The sequence below is a fragment of the Erythrolamprus reginae genome, chromosome 2 (assembly GCF_031021105.1).
Source record: "Erythrolamprus reginae isolate rEryReg1 chromosome 2, rEryReg1.hap1, whole genome shotgun sequence".
Classification (NCBI taxonomy): Eukaryota; Metazoa; Chordata; class Lepidosauria; order Squamata; family Dipsadidae; genus Erythrolamprus; species Erythrolamprus reginae.
The window spans coordinates 275,673,981-275,699,223 of NC_091951.1; the positions used below are offsets into that span (position 1 = coordinate 275,673,981).

Genomic DNA, 25,243 nt, shown 5'->3' on the forward strand with positions numbered 1-25,243 from the left:
TTTTTCCATTTATTGGTTTGTTCTTTTTAATGAAAAGAATCTGGGGAAAATAGGTTGGGTGGGGGGGAAAAAGCTTAGTACCAAGGAAGGTATTAACAAAAACATTGGAGCTGACAATCAGATTATAAAATAAAGATAGCCCACCTGTTTCCTGAAGTGGGAGACAAAGGATTCCAGACTTTTACGTGCATTTATTCTAATTCATTCATGGGATTTTACTGGGAAAGCAGGTCAATAAGAATGTCTTCGTTTGTTACTTACCAATCCCTAACCAACTTTCTTTAGTCAATTCGAAAGCCCTTTATCTAGAATTTCTGCTGGGAAACTAAATTTTCCTGAAGAATCAGGAATGACATTGTGATGGACCGCAGTGGCCAAGTGGTGAATTCTGGCCAGCAGAGTTTCTCTGGAAAAAAGGAGATCTTGAAATCACCTACCTGCACTCCAGATAACTGTTCCTCATGAGTAGACTGCAGGAGCTGAAATTTTTGTAGTTAGTTTGTGAACTAAGAAGCTAGAAATCAAGGGCTTTTGACAAGCCCACAATCTTAATATAGTCATTATGGATATAAAGTTTATAAGAGCATCATTTCTTAATCATTTTTGATGTAATTAATTTACAGCCAAAGAGAGATTTTCTGAATGGCAGGATAGGAATCCACTTGGTAAGTTATTATTTTTTCTAGTTTACAAGGGAATAAAGACCCCCCCAAAAAGATATTTAAGATTTAAACACGTTTAACAGAAAGCTTAACAAGTTATTGAAAAAAACATTTAAATGGATTAATGGACTAGTTATTTTGAAAGATTACTTTTTGATGAAAGTGCTTTTGGACAAGCTGGAATTACGAGAAACAAAGTGGACTTTTGTGGAAAAGTTATCTGTTTATTATTAAAGAGTATAACAGTTGGTGGATTTTAAAACAAAAGATAAATATTAGCCAGACTGTGATGCTAATTGAAACTACAGAGTGATAATAGAGACAAGTGTATTAAAGGAACAGGAAGATAAAACAGGAAAAAAGAACATTTTCATTACCTGAGACACTTTTAATTTTGGATTATAATACCAACTGCAGAAACATGCAAGAATGAAGGAGAGGAAAAGACCTCTTAGAGCAACCTGCAGAGAAAGGAATTATATTAGATTTGCTTCAAAAATTATTTTTCTATATGAATAATATATTGGAATCTCTTGATACCAAATTAACAACTTTTGAAAAAGAATGGAAGATTATAAAGATAGAAGAGCAGATGAAAGAAGTTAAGAAGATGGAAAGCTCTGCAAAACAGATGTGAACATTACAAGACTGAGTTTGAAAGAATTGTTGACAAATGATGAGCATGTAATTGTTAAAAATATACAAAGTTATTGAAATTTGAAACAGAAGACAAGTGAAAGTGGAGTAAATCTATGTATAGATGGAACAATGAGAAAATATGCAGCTGATAGGACTGAAGTTTACATTATGTTATAATATTAAAGATAATTTTGTATAAAAATTATGTATCAATAGTGTGTGTCACCAGATAAATTTTTCTACAGTTACAAAGGCACTTTAAATTTATGTTGAAATAGTCAGCTACAAGAAAGGATATTTTATTATGTTTGATGGACATGTAAAAAAGCTAGAAAATTTTGGATTCTATTACATACAGTGATCCAAAAGGTTTTAAACATATGAAATTGAAACCAGAGGCTTTTTGGGAGGGGTCGAACAATTGGGGGGGGGACTTTAGACAGGTAGAATTTTGTTTTTCTACATGATGACTACTGCAAGAATTCCCAAATTGTATGCATAAAGATGGGAAGTTTTGTCACTACCCATAGTCAAAGAATGTTTACTTAAGATGATAGAAATTCTGAGAGGGCTAAATTGACTTCTTTGAATGAAAAGACAATATCTACATGTGTTGATTACTGGAAACCTGTTATGATCTTTTTTTTGTGAAACAGAAAAAAATGATCATATGATCTATGGTTTTGATAATTGGACAGAACAGATTATAGAAATTACAGAGTTACATTGTAAGTCAGTGGTGGGTTCCAAATAATTTTGTCACCGGTTCGCATACGCGCAAGTGTGCGTGACATTTCTGCACATGGGCAAAGTATCTTGGGTGGGTAGATGGAGTCTCCCATTATTAACGCTACCAGTTCTAAGAACTGGTCTGAACCAGGAACAACCCAGTGCTGTTGTAACTATAGAGTAAGAGTTAAATATATAATTGTACTTATAATTGCTATAAAGAACATTGGAAGATACTTCTTGGTATTTGTTTTCTTTTACTCTTTTCCTTAATTGCACTTTTAGTTTTTTCTTTGATCCTCCTCCTCCACTACCACCACCACCTCCTACTTCTCCTCTTCCGCCTCCTCTTCTTCTTCTTCTCTCATTTTATACTAGTTTGTTTTAGTTTCTATCTTCTTTAATACACCAATATAAACAAGCCCTATTTTCCTATAATCAAATATAACTACAGGATTATACATGCAGATATAATTGAGTTAAAATTAAATCATTCTTTAAAATATTCCAAATAAGTAGCAAATATGATAAACAATTGAAGTTTTGCCATTAGTTTCAGTAGAAAAGTGCATTTACTAATGATAATTATAGACTAATTAGTAATTCTGATTTTTTTTTCAGTCTAATAATTATATGTTTTCTTTTCCTACTTCAAATTTACTTTTGGAGTATGAAAGAAACTATGATTGCTATGTGGAAGATAAGCCTTATGTTTATTAGGTTCATATTCATGGGAGCTATCCCTTTACATTCTAAATTATATTCTAATTTATCTGACTAGCATAGTCCAAATATAGTAAGATAGTCCTTTGTGGGTTCTTGTAAGCAGGTTGTTTTGTTTTTGAAATGTAGCCAATTTTCTACTTAACATTGGGTACAGCATTAAATACATTTTTCAACATTGAAAAGGTTTAGCAATGGGGTAATAATTATCCTTTGGGAGATTCAAGTTGTCAATTAAAATTAATGAGTGCTTAGTTGGTGACTCATTCAGACAAAAAAACAATTTTGATACGTTTTTCGAACTCTACTTTAAACAAACAAAACTGCAGTCAAATAAAAGTGCTAATCACTACGTGGATGTCACTAGGCAGCTTTCTTGAAAATGGTATAGAAATAATTTGCCATTGCCTTCCATTATGGTTTTTCAGCTTCCCAGTTTGGAGATTCTCCAAATCCAAATACTACTGGGCCTGCTTTACTTTTTCAGATTCAGCCAAAATTAGATAGGTACCTCAACTAACTAATATTATAATAAGAAAAGTCAGTGAAGGTATGTCAGAACAGTTCACAGATAGGAAAGATTGTAAATTACATTAAAGTCCTGAGAATGGTAGGAGCTTTGACTGTGTTTGGTACAATTCTGAATGGCTGAAATTCCAACAGACTTTTAATGTTCTGTAATTATATTCCCAAAAATAGAGTTTGAAAGACCAGCAGGTTTTAAATGTCATTTAAAAAAAATTGTTCCTAAAATTTCCGCAACCTTTGCCCTCCTTCTTCACCAAAGTAAATTCTACATCAATCTAGCTACTGTGTGTGTGACAAAGTGAAATACGGTGGTACCTCTACCTAAGAACGCCTCTGCTTAAGAACTTTTCTAGATAAGAACCAGGTGTTCAAGATTCTTTTGCCTCTTCTTAAGAACCATTTTCTACTTAAGAACCCATCCCAGAAAAATTTCCCAGGAAATTTGAGAGCGGCACGAAGGCCCGGCCAATTTTCTACCATTCCTCTTTTGATCCCGGCCATCTTGGGCTTTTCTGGGATGCCAGAGGAGCCTTTCGTTGGCGCTTAAGGAGGCTTTGGCAGTCCAGAGTGAATGAAGCAGTTTCCTTTCTCTGGGTGCTTGGAGAGGGAATAAAACTCTGCCAGCGCCTCAAGATAAAAAACGTTCCCTTCGCTCTGGACAGCCCAGAGTGAACAGAGCATTTTCCTTTCTCTGGGCACTTAGAGAGGGAATAAGCCACTTCGCTGTGGTGACTCCCTCACGCTGCCTCCCATACACCCGGTGCGTGGTTGCCTCCCATAATGTCTGGGCAAAAGGAGGTGCTTTGCTCCAGCCGGATCAACTGAGTTTCAGCCAAACCGAGGGGTCACCACAATGAAGGAAAGGCACTGACTACAAAGCAAGTGAGCGAGAGGAGAGGGGAGCCCTTCAGCATGGGAAGGAAGCAGGTAGCAGCAACAGCAGCCTTTTTGGTGAAAAGGAACGGGAGGTTCCCCCCTCTCGCCCGCCTGGGTTTCTCTCTCTGGTGCAGTGTATGGGAAGCAGTCTCGAGCCCGGTGTGTGGGAGGCCCATGCTCCTCCTCGCCTCTTCAGAGTCCCTCTTTTTTTTTAAGCCAAACGTATTGGATTTTTTTGATTCCCCACACCACCTTCTTCCTTTGGCAGCAACTGTCCTCCTCCTCTTCCTTCTCCTCCTCCCACTGAAATTCCAAGCTTTTATTTCTTTCCTAATGGGTTTGCACACATTATTTGCTTTTACATTGATTCCTATGGGAAAAATTGCTTCTTCTTACAAACTTTTCTACTTAAGAACCTGGTCACAGAACAAATTAAATTCTTAAGTAGTGGTACTACTGTGTTAGTATTATAGTATTATAATACTATAATTATAATTCATGTGTAGTATTACACATGAAAGCTTATGCTGTTTAATGAAAAAAATGTTAATCAGAGAAGATTCTCCAACCAGCATGTTTAATTTGGTTGAATGCCCATGCTTTAGGGCAGAGGTCTTCAAAGTTGGCAATTTTAAGATTTGTGAACTTCAACTCCCATAGCTGGCTGGAGAATTCTGGGAGTTGAAGTCCACAAGTCTTAAAGTTTCCAGGTTTGGGGACCCCTGCTTAGGGTATCAATTCAACATGTAGCCTGACAGAGATTTTCTGAAGTCATTGATAATTTTAAATAATGGTGTTTTAGAATTTTTACCTTGTTTTTTTTTTTTTAATGATAGATGTGGAGACTATAACAGGACTGGGGGGGAATGTATATCAACATTTTGATATTTTTAAATTTATAATTTTATAACAAAAATTATAATTTATTCCTGCATTGCTTTTTTCTATGCAAAATAGGCAAAACCCAGAAAAGTTATTGAGTATTGGATTAAGAAATACAGCATTAACTAGAAGTTGGAAGAATGCTATAAGTTACAGAAATTAGTTAATACTGGAAGTTTTTCTCAAGATATTCCTGTTAATTAAATTTAGGAACAATTATTAAAATATGACATTTATGTATGTAGATTAATAGGCATTACAGTGTCTCCTAGTGACAGTAAAGCAAAGTACAAGCAGATAGGTTTTTGTCACATGAATATTGAAGAAGTGGAACTATAAATATACAGCTTTAAAATAAAAATTAAATGCAATAGAAATTTCTGTGCTATATTCCCCATAAATTCTCAGGGATTATGTGGCTAGTTTGTTCTTAAATATAATCCAGTTGAACCCTATAAAATGCATCAGAGAAAAAGTTTGAGAGTTATCCTTATTATTTGAGTTCAGGGCAACTTCATGGCACCGGACCAGGATATCTGCGAGACCGCCTTCTGCCGCACGAATCCCAGCGGCCAGTTAGGTCCTACAGAGTTGGTCTTCTCCGGGTCCCGTCGACTAAATAATGTCGTCTGGCAGGACCCAGGGAAAGAGCCCTCTCTGTGGCAGCTCCGACCCTCTGGAATCAGCTCCCTCTAGAGATTAGAACTGCCCCTACCCTCCTTGCCTTTCGTAAACTCCTTAAAACCCACCTCTGTCATCAAGCGTGGGGGAACTGAGACATCTCCTCCTGCCAATGTAGTTTTTTGTGCATGATATGACTGTATGTATTTATTTTTATATATTGGGGTTCCTTGCTTTTTAGATTTTTTAAATGTACCATTGTTATTTTAGATTCTAATTATTAGATTTATCATTGTTGTGAGCCGCCCCGAGTTTGCGGAGAGGGGCGGCATACAAATCTAATAAATAATAATAATAACCTTGTGGCAGGCCCCAACTGCCATTCTGTGTCTCAACGATATACTTCCAGATATGATTCCCAGATTTTTATAGCCAAGATTTTCTTTCCTTCTTTTCTAAAGGTACAGAGTACAAAGTCTGCATAATACTGAACACATCTGTTTTGCATCATTAAACTGAGTTTTCTTACTCTTAATCTCCTGGCTATATCACTGGTTTAGCAAACAATCTCTGCTAGAAAAGTATTTTCATACATTGGCTGTGCAAACTGAATATATACAGTAGCCGAATTAAAGAAGAAAGAATTAGGAAACATACAGTGTATATCAAAGAATTGTGCAGCAGAATGTTTGTGCTAGGCAGACATAAATTTGATATGCTGTAGTCCTTTGCTGATTAAGTCTTAAAACCAAATTGAAGGCTTTTGGCATTCATGTTGCTTGTTTACTGCAAGGATATATAAATTGACATTGCACAGATATATATGGTCAGACTTGCTTTTTCTTGTTTTTATTTCTCTGCATGGTTTTATCTTGTTAGAGAAGACAACTTCCTTATTATTTGAATTCAAACTGTTAAAAATATTACACTATTATTTCTATAACTGCGACCCTGAAAGCATTTATACATGAATAGGCACAAAACAGAATCAACAGATTACACAAGCAAGTATGTAGATGATGCTATGTAATTAAGTGGAATTTAATTCCATCTATGAATTTTAATATAAATTGGATTTTTTCCATTCTTATGCTTAATTTTAGTGCTAGAGCACAAATGCTCGTGGCAAGCAGCAAAAATATGTCTTTCACCTTCAGAAGAATATTAACAATATTCTTAGAACATATTCACATAATAGAACATAATGTTCTTAGAACAAATAGAACATAAGATACTTAGAAAAATAAGAACACAATATGCTTAGAACAATAAGAACTTCTTCAGTATCTGAGTTTAATGCTTGAGAGAAACATGTTCCTCAGCCAATAAAAATTAAAAATTAAAAAATGAATAAAATATAAAAATGATTAAAAATAACAAATCGATAAATAATTTGAAAGAAAATAAAAAAACAACTAACGGCAAAGGGCAGATTCAATGTCCATGTTATACTTCTAACAATATGAGTCATAAATTGTTTGGAATGATCTTGTTTGCTACTGGTTGCTAGGAGGTGTTTCTTCACAAGCTGAGGCATATGCACAAAGCCCCCAAATCTTACATCTTTGCTCTGTGATTGATATCATTTTATAATTGTAAGGTAACATTTAGGTTGGAGATCATGGTAACATTTGTTTTTAACTGTTGGGTTTTTAATCTTTGTATACTACCCATAGTCACTGAGATTGGCAGGCATATAAATTTAAATAAATAAAATGTGTGGAGATACTCTTTCCCCAAATCTAGCAAATTTTGGAATCTCTACCAGCACAAGGGTCAGAATCTGGGTTGGATATCTTTCCATTGCTTTCCTCCCTCCAACAAGATCTCTTGATCTTAAACCATGCTGTATCATCCGGTCCTTGCAAGCCAAGCATGAAATAATGATTTAAGCATAACCTACAAGGAGATTTTTAATGTTTTTTTCTCAGTGTTGCCAAAATTACTAGACCATGGCCTGGGTATGAACCAGGGGTGGGCTCCAGCCGGAACGCCCAGAATGATCGTTCATCTGGGGAAAGCGGAGCTCGTAGGCCCATGCACGAGCAGATAGAGCAATTCCAGTAAAAAATACCAGCTTTTTTGCTTCCGTACATGCACGGAAGCAAAGAAGCTGGCAATTTTTGCTGCCAGAAAGACGCCCATGCGCCATTCCGGCTGCTGCCCATCTCCGGCTGCACCATGCCTGCGGCGCCCCTGCAGGCAAGGTAAGGACCAGGTGGGCTGCTTACAGCGTGGCACAGTGGATGGGAGTGGGTGGTGGTGGGGAGCCTCTGCCGCAAAAGGCATGGATAACGGATAGGGGAAAAGGCAGTCGGCGGCCGTAGGCTACTACAGCCGCGAGAGGCACTGGGGTGGGCAGGATATAAGGCGGCAGGGAGCCGCCATGACAGGTGCACAGGTGGGGGGGGCGAATGGTGGCGAGCAGAGCGAACGGCAGCAGCAAGTGGCCACTTAACCTTTTTAAGGCTATTTCTGGGGTTTTTTTTCATTTCTAGGCATGTGCAGACATGGAAAAAACCCAGAAATCTAATCCTCTTGCGACATTAGGCATTGGCGTATGCGCAGCTGCTGAACCAGCATGGGGCTGTGTGCATGCAGGGTGTGGGGGCGCGAGCACGTAGGGGCAGGGGCATGCAGGGGGGGTGCACGCTCCCAACCCAGTCCGGTAGGGCTGGGAATGGTAGCTCGCCCCTGGTATGAACATATCCAACACAATCTATTTGCAGCTTAGCATAGAGGTGATGCAGTCTCCAATAAAGGAGAATATTTGTAGTTCAGCGTTGAAATATGGAATGACTAGTGCTTTCTGAGCCTGCTTGTTTTGAAGATATTTCATTGCCCAAATTAGATAAGATTATCAGTGCATTGATGATGTTACCTAGTTTGGGTAATGAAACGTCTGCAATAAAACAAGCAAGCTCAGAGAAACTCTGATTCAGTCTCTCTTTCCAAGTGTCATGGCAAAACATAGCCACACTGACAAGCTCATGTGCCAATATACATACATGTGCAAAAACTGTTGTTTAAATATCACAAAATTAACTATGGTATTACCTATTTTTTTCATGCAAATGAAATAGTTTTGTTTGTTTGTTAAAACATTTCCTTCCAAATATTAATTATGAAAAAGTATTAGTTTAACCCATAATTTATTCTTGCTCTGAACATTTTTGACATTTTTCTCTCTTTTAGATAACTGCATCTATACTTCTTTCCTTTAAGAAATCACATTTTTATTGTCTTTTTCTAGTCGTTTACTAACATGGAGGGATATTCAACATATTATTGTAAGGACTTCAGGGGCTGGACATCTAATTGCCAATGACTGGAAAACCAATGGAGCTGGTTACAAGGGTAAGTTGTCAATTCAGAGTCAACATTTCAAGCCTTATTCAATATTCGCTAGTATTTCCTTATTTCTAAATTTCCCTTAATATTTTTCCCTTTACGTCTTAATCTCAAGTGTTTTTCTACCAGATATAGTTCATGCAGCTTCTTTTTATTTACACTAATAAAGTAAATGAGGTTGCAAGACCAAGAATTATGCCTCTTGCATATAACTGTGTTTTAGATAAAATAAGGAATCATCGAATCATCATCACAAAGAAAATATTATTCTTGAAAGTAAAAATGATTCCCAGCTACCTCTTATATGGATTGATTGGAGAAATCTGCTAGTTATATAGCATTCATAGTTAAATAGCTTACATTAGAGAAACATCTTTTAGTTCTGGCGAGAGGGGCGTTTGCCCAGGTTCGCCTGGTGCACCAGTTGAGGCCCTATCTGGACTGGGAGTCACTGCTTACAGTCACTCATGCCCTCATCACCTCGAGGTTCGACTACTGTAACGCTTTCTACATGGGGCTACCTTTGAAAAGTGTTCGGAAAGTTCAGATCGTGCAGAATGCAGCTGCGAGAGCAATCATGGGCTTCTGTAGGTATGCCCATGTTACACCAACACTCCACAGTCTGCATTGGTTACCGATCAGTTTCCGGTCACAATTCAAAGTGTTGGTTATGACCTATAAAGCCCTTCATGGCATCGGACCAGAATATCTCTGGGATTGCCTTCTGCCGCACGAATCCCAGCGACCAATTAGGTCCCACAGAGTTGGCCTTCTCCGTGTCCCGTTGACTAAACAATGTCATCTGGCAGGACCCAGGGAAAGAGCCTTCTCTGTGGCAGCCCCGACCCTCTGGAACCAGCTCCCCCCAGAGATTAGGATTGCTCCCACCCTCCTTGCCTTTTGTAAACTTCTTAAAACCCACCTCTGCCGTCAGGCATGGGGGAACTGAGACATCTCCCCCTGGCCTATATAATTTATGCATGGTATGTTTGTGTGTATGTTTGTTTTTAAATAAGGGGTTTTTTAGAGACTTTTTTATATTAAATTTGTGATATATTGTTCGTATTATTGTTGTGAGCCGCCCCGAGTCTGCGGAGAGGGGCGGCATACAAATCTAATAAATAAATAAATAAATAAATAAATAAATAAATAAATAAATAAATAAATAAATAAATAAATAAATAAATAAATAAATAATATAAATTCGAACAATATGTATTTTCTGACTTCTAAGAGAAGCATACTACAATGTATACATTGATATTATTTGATAAAATTCACTATTAAATAAATGGTGTACTTAAATGTATATATATAGAGAGAGAATAATATTAACAAAAATATATGTATTAAGGAATACATAAATTATGCATTTGGAGAAACATCTTGAAAAATGATTATATAATAAAATATTATGAATATGAATATGAATATATTATGGAAACTAGAATACATGATAACACTGAATAAATATGCAAGTGAACTGACATAAAGATAAAGGAACATGTCATCTGAAAAAGTGAGATATTAAGCAAAATTAAAACGGAGTATTCCTTGCTTAGGTACTGACAATATTATTTCTGAATGTAAATTTTAGGTTTTCAAATAGTACCTGCAATATTACAATATCTTTTTTTAAGATGTTTCTAAAAATTTTCACATAAATCAGTTGTTTAAAATAGTGTGACGTTTGAACCTCATATATATCCATTAAATGAATTATACTGATTTAAATGTAATGCTTATAAGAAAAAGATTCATGACATACAGAGTATAAATGCAGGTGCCCACTTAGAATGTAAAACAAATTCTAAGCCATAATTTTCAGTTTGAAGTTTAATTTTTTTAATCTTTTATGTTGTTCTTATGTATTTAAAAATTTATTATATTTGTGATAGCATAAACTGAAAAATCATTTGCTGTATGTTAATCATTGTTTTATTATTTAATTATTTAATTTATATTCCACTTTTTCTCAAGGAGTATATTAGCTATCAAATATTTCTAATTGCAGTGCCAAAATAACAGTATATACTGGCTATGATTCTAAATGCTACAATAATTGCAAAAAAAATTGTTAAAATAATTGAATGCTGGTTTATTATTTATGCAGCTTAATTTATTTGCTACTTTTCTTTGAGAATATGTGTTCAACTTATCAAAACCAAATAGTACATAAGATAGTGGGGAAAATTGATAAATATTACTGGGATATTATTTATAAATAATATTGTGCCATATTGCTTGGAATGTTATCCAGTGCATGAATATAACAAAACACCTAGGAGGTGAGTCCTTTAAACCAATATTTAGAAAATATTTAATAACAACAATGAAAATAACAACAACAAGGGACCTTGGACTTTTTCTAGTCCAACCCCCTGCTTAGGCAGAAAACCCTACACTACTTCAGACAAATGGTTATCCAACATCTTCTTAAAAACTTACAATGTTGGAGCATTCATAACCTCTGGAGGCAAGCTGTTCCAGTGATTAATTGTTCTAATTGTCAGGAAATTTCTCCTTAGTTCTAAGTTACTTCTCTCCTTGTTTAGTTCCACCCATCTTATTTTCTGTCATGATTGTAATTATTAATGAAATCTATCCCACTGCATTTTGTGGCAGTTGCAAGTTAGTATTCCATATAGTGCAATATATGTACATGTATGTGGTTATACACTACCTCATACTAAATTATAAAAAGAGGGGGGAAAGAACAAAATAATCCCTATTCACTATGGAACTAAAAATCAACTTTAACCTAATTAAAGTGAATAGTTTTAAGTCAATTATTTTGGCAATGAAAACTGAGCAAATGGTTTCAATAAAACTCTAACTCCTTTTCAACCTCTTGTTAGTTTTGGATGAAGTAAAAGCAAATGATTTAGATTAAATAACAACCTCCAATGTTTAATTTGATGCGGGGAGTATATATGGGCACACTATACTGCTTCTGGCAAAAATAGAACTCTATTTTACTATTGCACGTGGCATTATTTAGTGTAATATTTCACTATTGTCCCCAGCTGCAGCCAAAAATAATAATTAAAGACCTGTTTTTCATAGAATGAATTACACCATTCAGACTGAATCCCTTTGGAAATGTACTATAATTCTCTTTATGGCTGGAACATATTTCTTCACTGACAGTATCATAATAAGGTGTATGAGCAAAACAAGCCAAGCAGTTTTCTAAAACTAACTTGGCTGCAATCTTAGCCATTTACTGGCTAAAGCTATAATACTATCCTACATACTTTTACCAAATAAATTGCAATATTTAAAAACAGAATGGAGAACAATGAGTTTTTTTCTTCACAGGATATAAACAAACAGCCGAATGGCAGGATTGTGAGGATATTAGTTTAGAAATTTAAAAAATCACAGAGATAATAGATAAAATGTTTGTTTGTTTATTAGATTTGTATGCTGCCCCTCTCCGTAGACTCGGGGCGGTTAACAACAATATTAAAACAATAGGAACAAATCTAATGTTTACGTTAATTTTTTTTAAAAAAACTTATTTAAGAAACCAATCATACACAAAGACATACCATGCATAAATTTTATAAGCCTAGGGGGAGGAAATATCTCTGTTCTCCCATGCCTGATGACAGAGGTGGGTTTTAAGGAGCTTACCCCCCTCCCCGCCCCTCAGAGGCTCTCTGAAGGCCAGGAATGGCCTGTTTCCAACTTCTAGTGAGCCCAATAGGCTCGTATTTCGCCCTCCCCAGGCTCCAAAGGCTTCCCTGCAGCTGGAGGAGGGTAAAAATGCCCTCCCACATCCCTTGGAGGCTCTCTGAAAGTCAAAAATGCCCTCCCAGAGCCTCTGTGCAAGCCATAAAACAGCTGGCCAGCACACACATGCACATTGGAGCTGAGCTAGAGCAACGGCTTATTTGCCAGCAGATATCGCTGTTATAGGGAATAATATATTATAGGGAATTTTGCCCCATTTAGGTTTTCACCTCTGTAGGTCTTAGAACACTACAATGTTCCCTCTAATTTATTTTTTTTTGTTTGGGTGGAAAAGTATAGTGTCTGAGCAGCACATTAGGTAAGTATCACTTCCTTTATCCCCCGTGTGATTGCTTTCCTTTATACAGCACACCATAGAAGAGCTGTTTAGGGATGCGATGGTTTGGCATCCTAGCAACATGGCCTGCCCAGCATGTTTGGGATTTCATCAGCCAGGTGGGAAGTGATGGCAAGCCTGCTCTGGACAGGACCTCAGTGTCATGCACCTTATCCTGCCACCGGATCCTCAGAATTCTATGGAGGCAGGTCATGTGGAAGTGGTTCAGTTGCCTAGCATGTCCCCTGTAGGTAGTTAGCACTACTGCTCATTAGACTTTGAGTCTGCCAAAGGCAGAGCTTCCCCTGGCAATTCTGCAATTGACCTCAATGTCAATTGTCATTGCACGGGAAAAGGTGCTGCCAAGGTATGTAAATTGGTCCACTGCTTGTAGCTTTTGTCCCTTTACTGTGATGGTGGGCTCTTGGTATTTGGCTTTCGAAGCTGGCTAGTGCATCATGTTAGTCTTCTTTATGTTGATAAGGAGATCAAAGTTGTCGTATGCTGCTGCAAAATCTTCCACACTGGTTTGCATTTCCTGCTCTGATCCAGTATTCAGGGCACAGTCATCAGCAAATAGGAGGTCACGTAGCACAGTCTCTTTTATCTTGGTGACAGCCTGGAGTCTTCATAGGTTAAACAGTTTCCCATCAATCCTGTATCTCAGGCTACCTCCCAAGGAACTGTTCTGGAAAGCATCCGACAGCATGGCTGAAAACACTATGCTGAACAAGTTCGGTGCCAGCATGCAACCTTGCTTGATGCCATTTGTAATGGAAAAGGCCTCTGAAGCTTCTCCATTGTCCAGCACACAGGCCATCATACCATTGTGAAACTGACATACCATCAGGATGAATTTATCAGGGCACCCAAATTTTGACATGATGCGCTAAGGCCTTCACAACTGACAGTGTCAAAAATCTTAGTGAGATCCACAAAGGTGGTGTACAATTCACAATTCTGTTCTTGACACTTCTCTTCAGCTCTCAGGCTGTGAAAATCATGTGCAACCTATCCAGTCAACAACACACAGGCATTTTAAAAAATAGTATGCCCAACAGCTATGTTTTTCAGGCAGAAATATGAAAATTACAATGTTAAATATTACTTAAAAGTCATTTCCAAGACATGGCATAATAACTTCAAGAGGTACTAGGATTAGTTAATATCAGTTGAAATAACACTCATAGCTTTAATTTACACACACATAAAGGGATAACTGAGATTGAATTGATGGGATTTTTTCCTTCAAAATGCAAACGGTCAGCTAGTTTTAGCAACCCTGTAATGTTTCTCCACAATTGTTATTATTTAGTCTGTTAAAATGATGGGCTTGTCTTGATTCTGGCAGCTGCTTGGACCAATCCATTTGTTCAGAAACTTTAAAGTACAATGTATTTCAGACAGCCATCCATCAGCTGTCTGGAACATTTCCATATGGAAACTTTAATAACTGCTCAGTGTGATGGTCCTTGAATTGGATTGAGGAGGGATTATGTTTAAATGTATATTAGGTGTACATTTTTTTTAATGACAGGGTACATCGGACTCCTACTCATTATATTCATCACCCAAACCAGTTTGAAACATTAAGAGTAGTGTCATTCATGGCAAATTAAACTAGAAATTATAATATTGAATTATAATCTTTTCTCAAGAAGGAAAAAATGAATTTTTTTTCCACTATGTGAACAGATTTTGGCTTTTTTAATGGGAATAATACACATTACTTTAAAAAAATAATGTGTACAGTATTTCTCCAAATAATCCATCAAATTTATAGATACAAATTCTCAAAAGTATTGCAATTTATTTACATGGAAAGGAGTCACAGTTGTATTCTGAAATCTTACAATGTAAATTGTTAATGGAATATTCTTTTAAACCCATAATTTATCCTGCTTTGGATACAAGACTTTAGTCTGAATCATGATATTTGTATATCATTGATTAATAATGGTTATTAAAGATGTAACTCTTATTTCTTATTTAATGCTTTGACAAATTATTAACTGGTTTTGCTAAATTACATGTCATTGGATAAAGCCAACAAGACACAGGTCAGGCTGGTGGGAATTATAACTCATACATTTCACCAACAAGTATTTCCCACTACCTTTTTTCATTCTTTATTTATCTCATTTCCTACAGTTTTCTCCATATTCCATTAAACTGATACTGGTTCTTTCATTATCTTTGTCCTGATTGCAAAATCATATGGGGGGGGGGGGGATAAATTGATCATATATGTAAACATTAAACCCAAAACCTACATTAATAATTGATATTATCAGACCAATTATTGCAGCTCTAACTGGCAATTTTAAGAAGACAGAATACATGTGATATTATGAAACAAAGTGTTTTTGAGGAAAAGTTATTAAATAGAGTATATATATTTGTGTTGTACAAAAATGAAAATAACTACTCTAAGATTATAATAATGCTTTATGTTTTGTAGTTAGCCACTTATATGGATTTGGACTGATGGATGCTGAAGCCATGGTGGTAGAAGCAGAAAAGTGGACAACAGTCCCTCCACAGCATGTCTGCATTGAGAACACAGATCGACAAATCAAGTAATATTTGTTAAAGATATTGGTCAATATATTTACTGAGGCTGTGAATGGTGGTTAATTTTTTTACATTAATGTTTTTATAAGCTAGTTGTTAAACAGGATCTTCTTTGCTCCTTTGCTGAACAAAAAGCTTAATGCAAATAATGCTCAATGCATGCTGTTTGGGTATACAGTGGTACCTCGACATACGAGTTTAATTCGTTCCAGACCCGAGCTCGTAAGTCGATCAACTCGCATCTCGAACGAATGCCTTTAGAATTTGTTGTTCGCTCCGAGATAACTGGAAGCAAGGAGATTCTTGCACCACCTAGCGGAAGCTCGGCTCGTATCCCGAATTTGAGCTCGGGTGTCGAACAGAAATTTTGCTCGCGTCGTGGCTCGTAACTTGGAATAATCGCATGTGGAGCAGCTCGTATCTAGAGGTACTACTGTACTTTATGCATGATAAATCTATGCATACTCAGACAATGTAAGGGAGCCTTACATTATTTGTGCCACCTTTCAAGGGAGTAACAATTAACAGTTCCAATAACAGGTTCATATGCTTCAGTAGATTCACCAAATGAGTTCGGCCCTATTTTAAAATCTTTTTTGCCATAATTGTTAATCACTGCAATATTTAAAGGAATCATGCCATGTAAGCAAATTTGGCTTTTCCCAATTGACTTTGCTTGTCGTAAACCAGTTGGAAAGGTTACAAATGGTGATCACATGATCCTGAGTTATTGCATCAATTGTAAATATATGCCAGTTGCCAAGCACCCAAATTTTGATCATGTGACCCTGGGATGCTACAATGGTTATAAACATCAAAATTGGTTAGTCATTTTTTTCAGTGCCGTTGTAACTCTATATTTTGCTCGCGAATGGTTGTAGGTTGTAGGTTGAGGACTAGATGTATTTCAGAAATGTTTTAGATATAAATTTATTATATGTATCCTGGATATTCAATTTGGCGTGTTTTTTTCAAACAGAACAATACGACCAGATAATATTCGTAATGGACCAGATAATGGCGTTCGTTCAATATACAAAGCCACGGGATGTGCAGACAATGCCAATCACCATGTAATATATCTGGAACATGTGGTGGTAAGAATCACTATTACGCATCCTCGAAGAGGTGATCTGGCAATTTATTTAACTTCTCCTTCTGGAACAAGATCTCAGCTATTGTCTAACAGGTACTTAACTTCTAGTTTTATGGAAGCTCAATTTCCAAATTGTGTGCACTTAAAAATTATGAACATTTAAAAAAGATAAATTGAGGAACCACTCTGAGTTAATGAACACATCAAGTGAAAATCTCAAATTTTGTCATGAGCATTAGCAGAGGCAAGAATAACTGAAATCTTCTGCAGTAGTTTTAGTCTGATACTGGGAATGATAACTGCAAATTACAAAAGAGAAACAACTGGAGGAAGAAATAAATCTTAATGAATCTTCTCACTGTTCTTCTGAAAAAAGGATGGTGCCAAGCCAAAATATACTCTGGTCTGTCTGATACTATACAAAATATACTGTACAAAATATAGTCTGGTCTATCTGAATTGCATTTGTGGTATTTTTTGTCTTGAATTTTTGTCCTGATGCTCAAAAAAGGATATTTCATTCAGGAGTATATTCTGGTCATAACAGGGTTGGGGGGAAAAGCATCCTTTAAAAAGATCATACTAGTTGATCCCTGAACATGTTTTCTGTTGAAAGTGTGCCTGGAATGTAGCGCTGTATATGTAGCGTTGTATATAATATAATTATTATCAGATTCAAGAATTATGATAAACAATTTTGGTTGTTATAAGAAAGATAAGGAAGTCTTTCTATTATATATTTCTTTATTTAAAGCACTTTAGATTAAAACTGGCTATTCTGTAAATAGAACATAGAACCCTCTTTTGTTTATTGGTTCTTTCCTCCTGAATTCCTCTAGTGAATATGCTAATCTAGAGAGCCCCCAAATAGATACAAGGATAGTTTGGACTGCCCCAAGTTTGGGACTAATTGTATTGCCAACATAGTTTTCTAAAGCAAGCAGATTGTCGTTTCATTATTAGCAGAATATCAAATGTTGGGGTTTTGAAAATGTAACTATGCTTTGAATTAAATTTTATCGGTAGCATTTACAAGCAACAGTTGAGTAGAGGTAAATTGTTAATTCAATGGAGAATGTTGGTTTCATATTTTATTTTAAAAAATAAGTATAAAAATAGTGTTCTTTGTGGCTGTTTGCTTAATTACTTGCCACTTGTGGGCCCTCTCATGTTATTTGTAAAAGTGATGATTATAATAAATGCTGTGCAACATTGTGCTGCCCATTATAAAAGAGTGAAGGTTCTGCCAGCATGACATCAGTCAAGTGCATTTAGGCAGTTTTATTGGCAGTTCTAAGGAACTGAATTGACATTCAGTTAATTCCATTTCCCAATCTCATCAATAAGCCTGAAATTCCCAAGAGTTCACACCTCTAAATACTATTAATGGTTGACCTCTCTTAAGCTTGAAATAAACTGTATGCTCCCATTTGTCCAGTTTAATATTCTATAGAAGGATATGATTAATAGTTTGGCAATAATAACTACAAATTAATGTTCACTTTCTTATTTCACAATTATGACACATGTAGGTTAGATATATTAAAATAAAATCATGTCAGACCATATGAATAATGTCACTCATATTCACAAACTTCTAAACTTTTTAAATGTTTATGCTTGATTGTTGTTAGATTTAATAACAGAATATTTGTGCAATTTATATGAGCATTTATACTCATATAAAAGTAGGTTCATAGTTAGTGGTTCCAAAATGTAGCATTCCTAGAATACTTATGAAGCATCTCTATATTCTTTCCTTGAAGATATTGGAGCCTGACACAAACCCATATAGATTCTAACCAAATGCATCGAATGAATTTTTTAATAAATATATTTTCCTTCTGTGTTTATACATACATTGTTGTGCTTTTCTTTAAAAGGTTATTTGACCATTCAATGGAAGGTTTTAAAAACTGGGAGTTCATGACAACTCACTGCTGGGGTGAAAAAGCAGCTGGTGACTGGATTTTAGAAATCTATGATACTCCATCTCAACTAAGAAATGTAAAGACTCCAGGTATGAACACATATGCAGTATACCTTTTATATATTTAATGTAATATAGCATGGTGTAGTTGCTGAGTTGATTTATAAAGATAAAATATTGTTTAGACTCAAAAACTGAAAAAATCTTTTGCTATATATCAAAGTCTCCTAGCATCAACACCTAGGGAACCCTAGTATTAATCAACAAATGACTTTTACATACTTAGCCATGACATCTGCTGGGAAGATTGGGTGATAACTCCAGGTGTGGAGATGGCAGAAGAAGTATTAACCTCCAATTCTGACCTATTAAATGCTTTTTCACAGAGATTTAACTAACCACTTCAACTAGAGGATTATGAGTCATTTATAAAGCAGTTTCAGAATTATGTGTTTCTATGATGTAATCTCATTAGATAGCTGATTATTTCAGCTGTAGTAAAATTGAGATTGCTGGGAACCTAGGAGAGAAATCTTACCTTGCGTCACTTCTAGAACCTGAGATTCATGTTACAGCAAATGCTGTTTGAAACTCTCTCTGCTTTGCTTAGAAAAAAATTAGCAGAAGAATGATGGTAAGATATTTTTTTTTGTCAACCTCTTCATTCTCTTCTGCATCAGAGAAGAGTAATAAGAAAAGCCTGGGGAAGGTTTGATTTCCCATATCTTCCTTTTGGGCACTGTAGAGAGTAAAATTGCTTGCGGGATTTAATGAGTTTTGGTTGGAATGCAATTCTTGAGATCAGCATTTCACTTTAGCAAAAGCGAAGACGTCAAATTTATTTATTTATTTATTTTATTTTATTTTATTTATTTATTAGATTTGTATGCCGCCCCTTTCCGTAGACTCGGGACGGCTCACAACATAATAAAACAATTCATAACAAATCTAATAATTTACAATTTAAAATTTAAAGTAGTTAAGAAAACCCCATTTTTAAGCAGACATACCTACAAACATACCATACATAAATTATATAGGCCCAGGGGAGATATCTCAATTCCCCCATGCCTGATGGCAAAGGTGGGTTTTGAGGAGTTTACGAAAGGCAAGGAGGGTAGGGGCAGTTCTAATCTGGTTCCAGAGAGTCAGGGCCGCCACAGAGAAGGCTCTTCCCCTGGGGCCCGCCAACCGACATTGTTTAGTTGACAGGACCCGGAGAAGGTCGACTCTGTGGGACCTAATCGGTCGCTGGGATTCGTGCAGCAGAAGGCGGTCTCGGAGATATTCTCAGGGCCGCCGATAGGGTGTACCGGGCCCGGCCATGAGGGGCCCCCGGTTTTGCCCGCCGTCGCCTCTCTTGCCGGCTGCCTGCCTCACCAACGAAAAAGGCGGGCCCTCTGGCCCTCGCGAGGCAGGACTCGAAGAAGCCCCGACGGAGCCTTAGGCAGCGCGGTCCTCCAGTCCCAGAGCGTGCGGCGAAGGTAGGAGCCCCTTTGGGGTGGCAGTTGCAACTTGCGCTTGTGTTAAATTTTGTTTCTTTCCTAAGCAGCCTTCTGTGTAAAAAAATCCATTTGGGAACGACTCGCAAGTTGTAGGCTTCGCACGCGTGCGCCAGCGTCCCCCAAAAGGCCCCCGTGCACCCTTTTCCAAGGCGCGCATGAAGCCGCGGCCGCCCCCGCCTCCCCCGTGCCTCTAGCCCCCTCGCACCCCCGTGGCTACTCGCCGCTGCCCTCGCCCGCCCGTCCGCTCCGCCTCTCTTCCCTGCAGGCATTCTCACAGCGGGGGCCACCGCGCTCTCTCCATCTCCCTGCTATCCTGCCCGGAGCATTCAAAGTAAGAGCGAAGGTTTTTCTTACTTTGAATTTTCCGGGCAGCAGGGGGGTGGAGAGAGCGCGCGTCAATCCACGCGCCCGACATTCCAGGCGCCGTCCCCTGACCCCGGTTTCCTGGATTCCTGGTGGCGGCGACCGAGCCCTGACCAGCGGGCTCCCGACTGAGCCCTGCGGCGGGAACGAAGCGAGTGGGGCGCTCCCCGCCCGGCTGCAGCTCTTGTAACTCGGCCCAGGATGGGTGTGACTCTACGGGCTGCCCTCGTCGGGAAAAGAGAGGGGAGGGGAAGAGAGGGCCAGGAGGACACAGAAGGGAAGGAAGGAAGGAAAAATAGGGAGGGAAGGAAGGGAAAGACGGAGGGGAAGGAAGGGGAAGAGGGAGGAGAAGGAAACAGGAAGAAGAGATAGGTTGGTTGGAATGAAGGAAGAAGGGAAAGAAGGAGAAAGGGGAGGGGAAGGAAGGAAAGGAAAAGAGGGAGGGGGGAAAGGAAGAAGGGTTGATTGTAATTGAAAATTACAATTGAAAGTAATTCGCCAGCCTCCGGAGAACGAGAGAGAGTGAGAGCCATGACAGAACAAGATAGAGAGAAAGAGAGAGAGAGAAAGAAAGAAAGAGAGAGAGGGGAAGAAAGCAAGATAGAGAAAGAGAGATAGAGAGATAGAAAGAGAGAGAGAAATGAGAGAGGAAGGAAGAGAGTGAGAGAGAGGAAGGAAGCAAGATAGAGAAAGAGAGAGAGAGAAGGAAAGAAAGAAAGAGATGAGAGAGGAAGGAAGAGAGGAAGAGAGAGGAAGAAAGAAAGATAGAGAAAGAAAGAAAGAGATGAGAGAGGAAGGGAGTGAGAGAAAGAGAAAGAAAGAAAGAGAAATAGAAAGAAAGAAAGAGATGAGAGAGGAAGGAAGAGAGTGAAAGAGAGGAAGAAAGAGAGAGAGAGAAGAGTGGAAGGAAGCGAGAGAGATATGATAGAAAAAAGGAGAGAAAAAAAGAGAAATGAGAAAATGATTGAGGCAGAGAATGACAGAAAAGAGAGAGAAACAGAGAGAGAAGTGATTCTTGATTTAAAGCATATGGTAAAAGCACTTAAATAATAACAGAGAAAAAAATCCAGCCCTCACCTGTTTTTATTAATAGTTTTGCTGGTTGTTTTAGTTTTAATAGTAATGGATTTTGGTTTTTTAAAATTATTATTGACAAAATTGAACGGGTCCAAAGACGGGCTACAAGAATGGTGGAAGGTCTTAAGCATAAAACGTATCAGGAAAGACTTCATGAACTCAATCTGTATAGTCTGGAGGACAGAAGGAAAAGTGGGGACATGATCGAAACATTTAAATATGTTAAAGGGTTAAATAAGGTCCAGGAGAGAAGTGTTTTTAATAGGAAAGTGAACACAAGGACAAGGGGACACAATCTGAAGTTAGTTGGGGGAAAGATCAAAAGCAACCTGAGAAAACATTATTTCACTGAAAGAGTAGTAGATGCTTGGAACAAACTTCCAGCAGACGTGGTTGGTAAATCCACAGTATCTGAATTTAAACATGCCTGGGATAAACATATATCCATCCTAAGATAAAATACAGGAAATAGTATAAGGGCAGACTAGATGGACCATGAGGTCTTTTTCTGCCATCAGTCTTCTATGTTTCTATGTTTCTATTAATTTTTTTTAATAAAAAAGAAGGGATTTATTTATTTATTTATTTATTTATTTTTTCTATGTCGCCCAGTCCCAAGTTTTTCCTTTATTTCCAGATTGCATTTCTTCTTGGTGAGGTTCCGCCCATTGCTTCTTGTACTACCTTCAGGTGGCATGGAGAATAAATAGATGCCATCTGCTCTGTGGCAGCCCTTTAAGGATTGGGAAACTACTATTATATTCCCCCTCAGTTTTCTATTTATTGAGTTAAACATACTCATTCTCTTAGCCCTTGTTCATAGGATTTAGCCTCTAGGCCAGGGGTGTCAAACTCAATTTCATTGAGGGCCACATCAGGGCTGTGTTTGACCTCAGAGGGCCGGGGGAGGGCTTGCCCATGGTGTGTGGCCATGGTGGGCATGGCACCGGATTTGGGGGGCAGTAGTTTTAAAATGGCCGGGGGGGGCCAGACACTTAGGCTGTATGGGGCCCCAAAATTCCTGATGGCGGCCCTGGATATTCTGGTCCAATGCCATGAAGGGCTTCTGAGGATTAGAGAGCAAAAACAATGAGGATGCCAGCATTATCCTGTCAGTTGTTTGTAATATAGGCTAGCCATACAATCATATGAGAACAGTTCATTTATTCATCTATAATATTTTATATAGTTTTGTACCTTAAATTCAAATACATGGGCAACTCACAAACACAAAATCATCATTAAAAACTCTGTGACAGCAGACAGACCCACCCAATGGTTGAGAGATATTAAATAGAAATGGGATGCTTCAAACAACCCCAAATTGCTCCTGGAACAGTCTGTATTATTTGCCACTAGTATTTTTATTTTTATTTTTTGTTTGTTTGTTTATTCAATATTTTTATGCCGTCCTTCTCCTTAGACTCAGGGTAGCTTACAATATGTTAGCAATAGCACTTTAGCAATTAAAGATTGATAGAACAAAAGGTTCTGTATTCAGGATTTGAAGTATGTGGGAATGACTGGGAAATATCAGGAAGAGACAGAGAGTGGACCAGGGGTCTTCAACTCCTGGTCCATGAATCAGCATCATGGCATGCCAGCAATCAGCCATGCACGCAAGCAAGTCCCATCCATAGGATGCAGGCAGCATGCAAAACCACAAACCCTCTGGTATGCAGAAAAACCTTTCTCCATGGAACTAGTGCCCAAAGGGTTGGGGACCACTGGACTAGATGATATAAAAGTTATCTTAATCTACAGAAGGAAAAGGGATGTGAGAATGTCTCAAAAGGGACCTTCTCTACTTTTCTGGAAAGTAAAATAAAACACGGGAGAATGGCTTTTAGACTTGCACATTTCTGTTATAGGAGCCATAGTGGTGTAATAGTTAGAATACAGTACTTCAGGCTACTTCTGCTCACTGCTGACTGCCAGAAGTTTGACATTTTGAGTGTCACTGGCTCAAGGTTGATTCAACCTTTCATCCTTCTGAGATCAGCGAAATGAGGATCCAGATTGCTGGGTGCAACATGCTGACTTTGTAAATTGCCTAGAAAGGGTTATAAAACATCATGAAGTTGTATATAAGTCTAAGTGCTATTGCTATTACTACCTTATAATGACAGTGCCGATATTAATGGTTTATTCTTCTTGTCTGCACTGTCTGCACTACCTCAAAGGGCTGATTGTATTGTACTGCTATAGTTATTTTGTGCAGGTTGCTGATATTAATAGAAGTGAATATTTGTTTATTAACTCTTCACTGATATTAAGCTATCGATTGCAATATTGATTGGCTGCACAGGAATTCCTGGTGCTAAAAATATGGAAAGAAATATCTTTTTCTCATGCCCAAAATTACAGAATTATAGTCACCAATAATTTTACCCTCTGGATCATCTCATTTTTCATATTTTCTGTAAAGTTAAGTATATTCTTTAAATGGTTGGGATCCAATTCACAAATATACATTCATCATTTGATCTGGTATTGTTATTTGTTCAGCATTTTATCATTTGCAAATGAATGCGTTGTTTGCTTTGAACAGCATTGTAACTGATGAAATATGAAAGTCTCCCTATGGAATAATGTATTTCAGTCATCTGAATTACTACATAACAATGAAGTGGTGTAGTTGTATGAAGTATTATGCCTTTACTACAGTTTTCTCATATCTTATCATCTCTAACACATTCACACTAAAGGAAATCTCTCCCTGGAAATTATGTTAATAATAATTTGTGGAGTTAGAAAGACTGAGCGTAAGCAGCAATGTAATTTAAATGTGTTGCATATTCTCATATGCCATGTTAGGGCCTAGACAACTTGTGCTTATTTTGAAAATGCTAAGGAGATTGAATCTAATAAGTACATGCATAGGAAGTTGCCAGGAAGACTAGGGCAGAAAACTAGACTGAGTAAGCAAAAATAAAAAACAAAAATGTAAGAATAAAGCTGTGACAAACCATTCTATTGCCAAAAAAACTACATAATGTACCTATATAATCACCAGGAGTTGATATCAACTGAAGGAAACTTTGGTCTTTTAATATATCCATCTTTCCTGCTCCATAGATAAATAATAAAAATAATTTTAAATAAGCTATTTGAATAAGTGTGATATTTTATTATAATGTTTTATTTATTACAATATTTCAAAACTCACTGTCTTCCTCCTAATACTAAAATTGCAAATTCATATTGGAAGGTTTGTAGAGACACAAGGAAAGAAAATGTAATGTTTTGTATTAATACGTTTTTAAGCATGTTCATGCACATTTATACATCTTATATAGCTCTCGGGGTCCCGAAACAGAACTGGACCCCAGTGGTGAACGAACTAAAGCTCTTTAATCTATGCCATCAGGTTAGGTATTAAAATTGAGAAACAAGGAAGGGGTGGTAATCTAAATCTAGCCCACCCAGGGGTAAAATATTCCCGGTTCACTTGTGCCTGTAAGTCATTGGAGAGCCAGTTGCAAAGACAGCGAAAGGGGTTTACTCTCTGCACATGCTCAAAGCATTCTGTGCATGTGCAGAGGGTAAAAGAACCCAAATGGCAGTGTCTGGGTGTGTGGGTGGAACCTCACACTGCCTTTGCGACTGTGT

At 37.5% G+C, this 25,243-nt stretch overlaps 1 protein-coding gene across 4 annotated transcripts in view; it reads left to right on the forward strand.

Annotated features, from left to right (window-relative positions):
- PCSK5 (proprotein convertase subtilisin/kexin type 5) overlaps positions 1-25,243 on the forward strand; it is a 226,586-nt gene that overhangs the window by 122,317 nt on the left and 79,026 nt on the right. For all 4 annotated transcript variants that reach the window (XM_070742701.1, XM_070742702.1, XM_070742704.1 and 1 more), the window contains exons 10-13: positions 8,914-9,017; positions 15,548-15,665; positions 16,640-16,849; positions 18,640-18,776. In XM_070742701.1, coding sequence (XP_070598802.1) covers positions 8,914-9,017; positions 15,548-15,665; positions 16,640-16,849; positions 18,640-18,776 — 569 coding nt within the window. The remainder of the gene's footprint in view (positions 1-8,913; positions 9,018-15,547; positions 15,666-16,639; positions 16,850-18,639; positions 18,777-25,243) is intronic.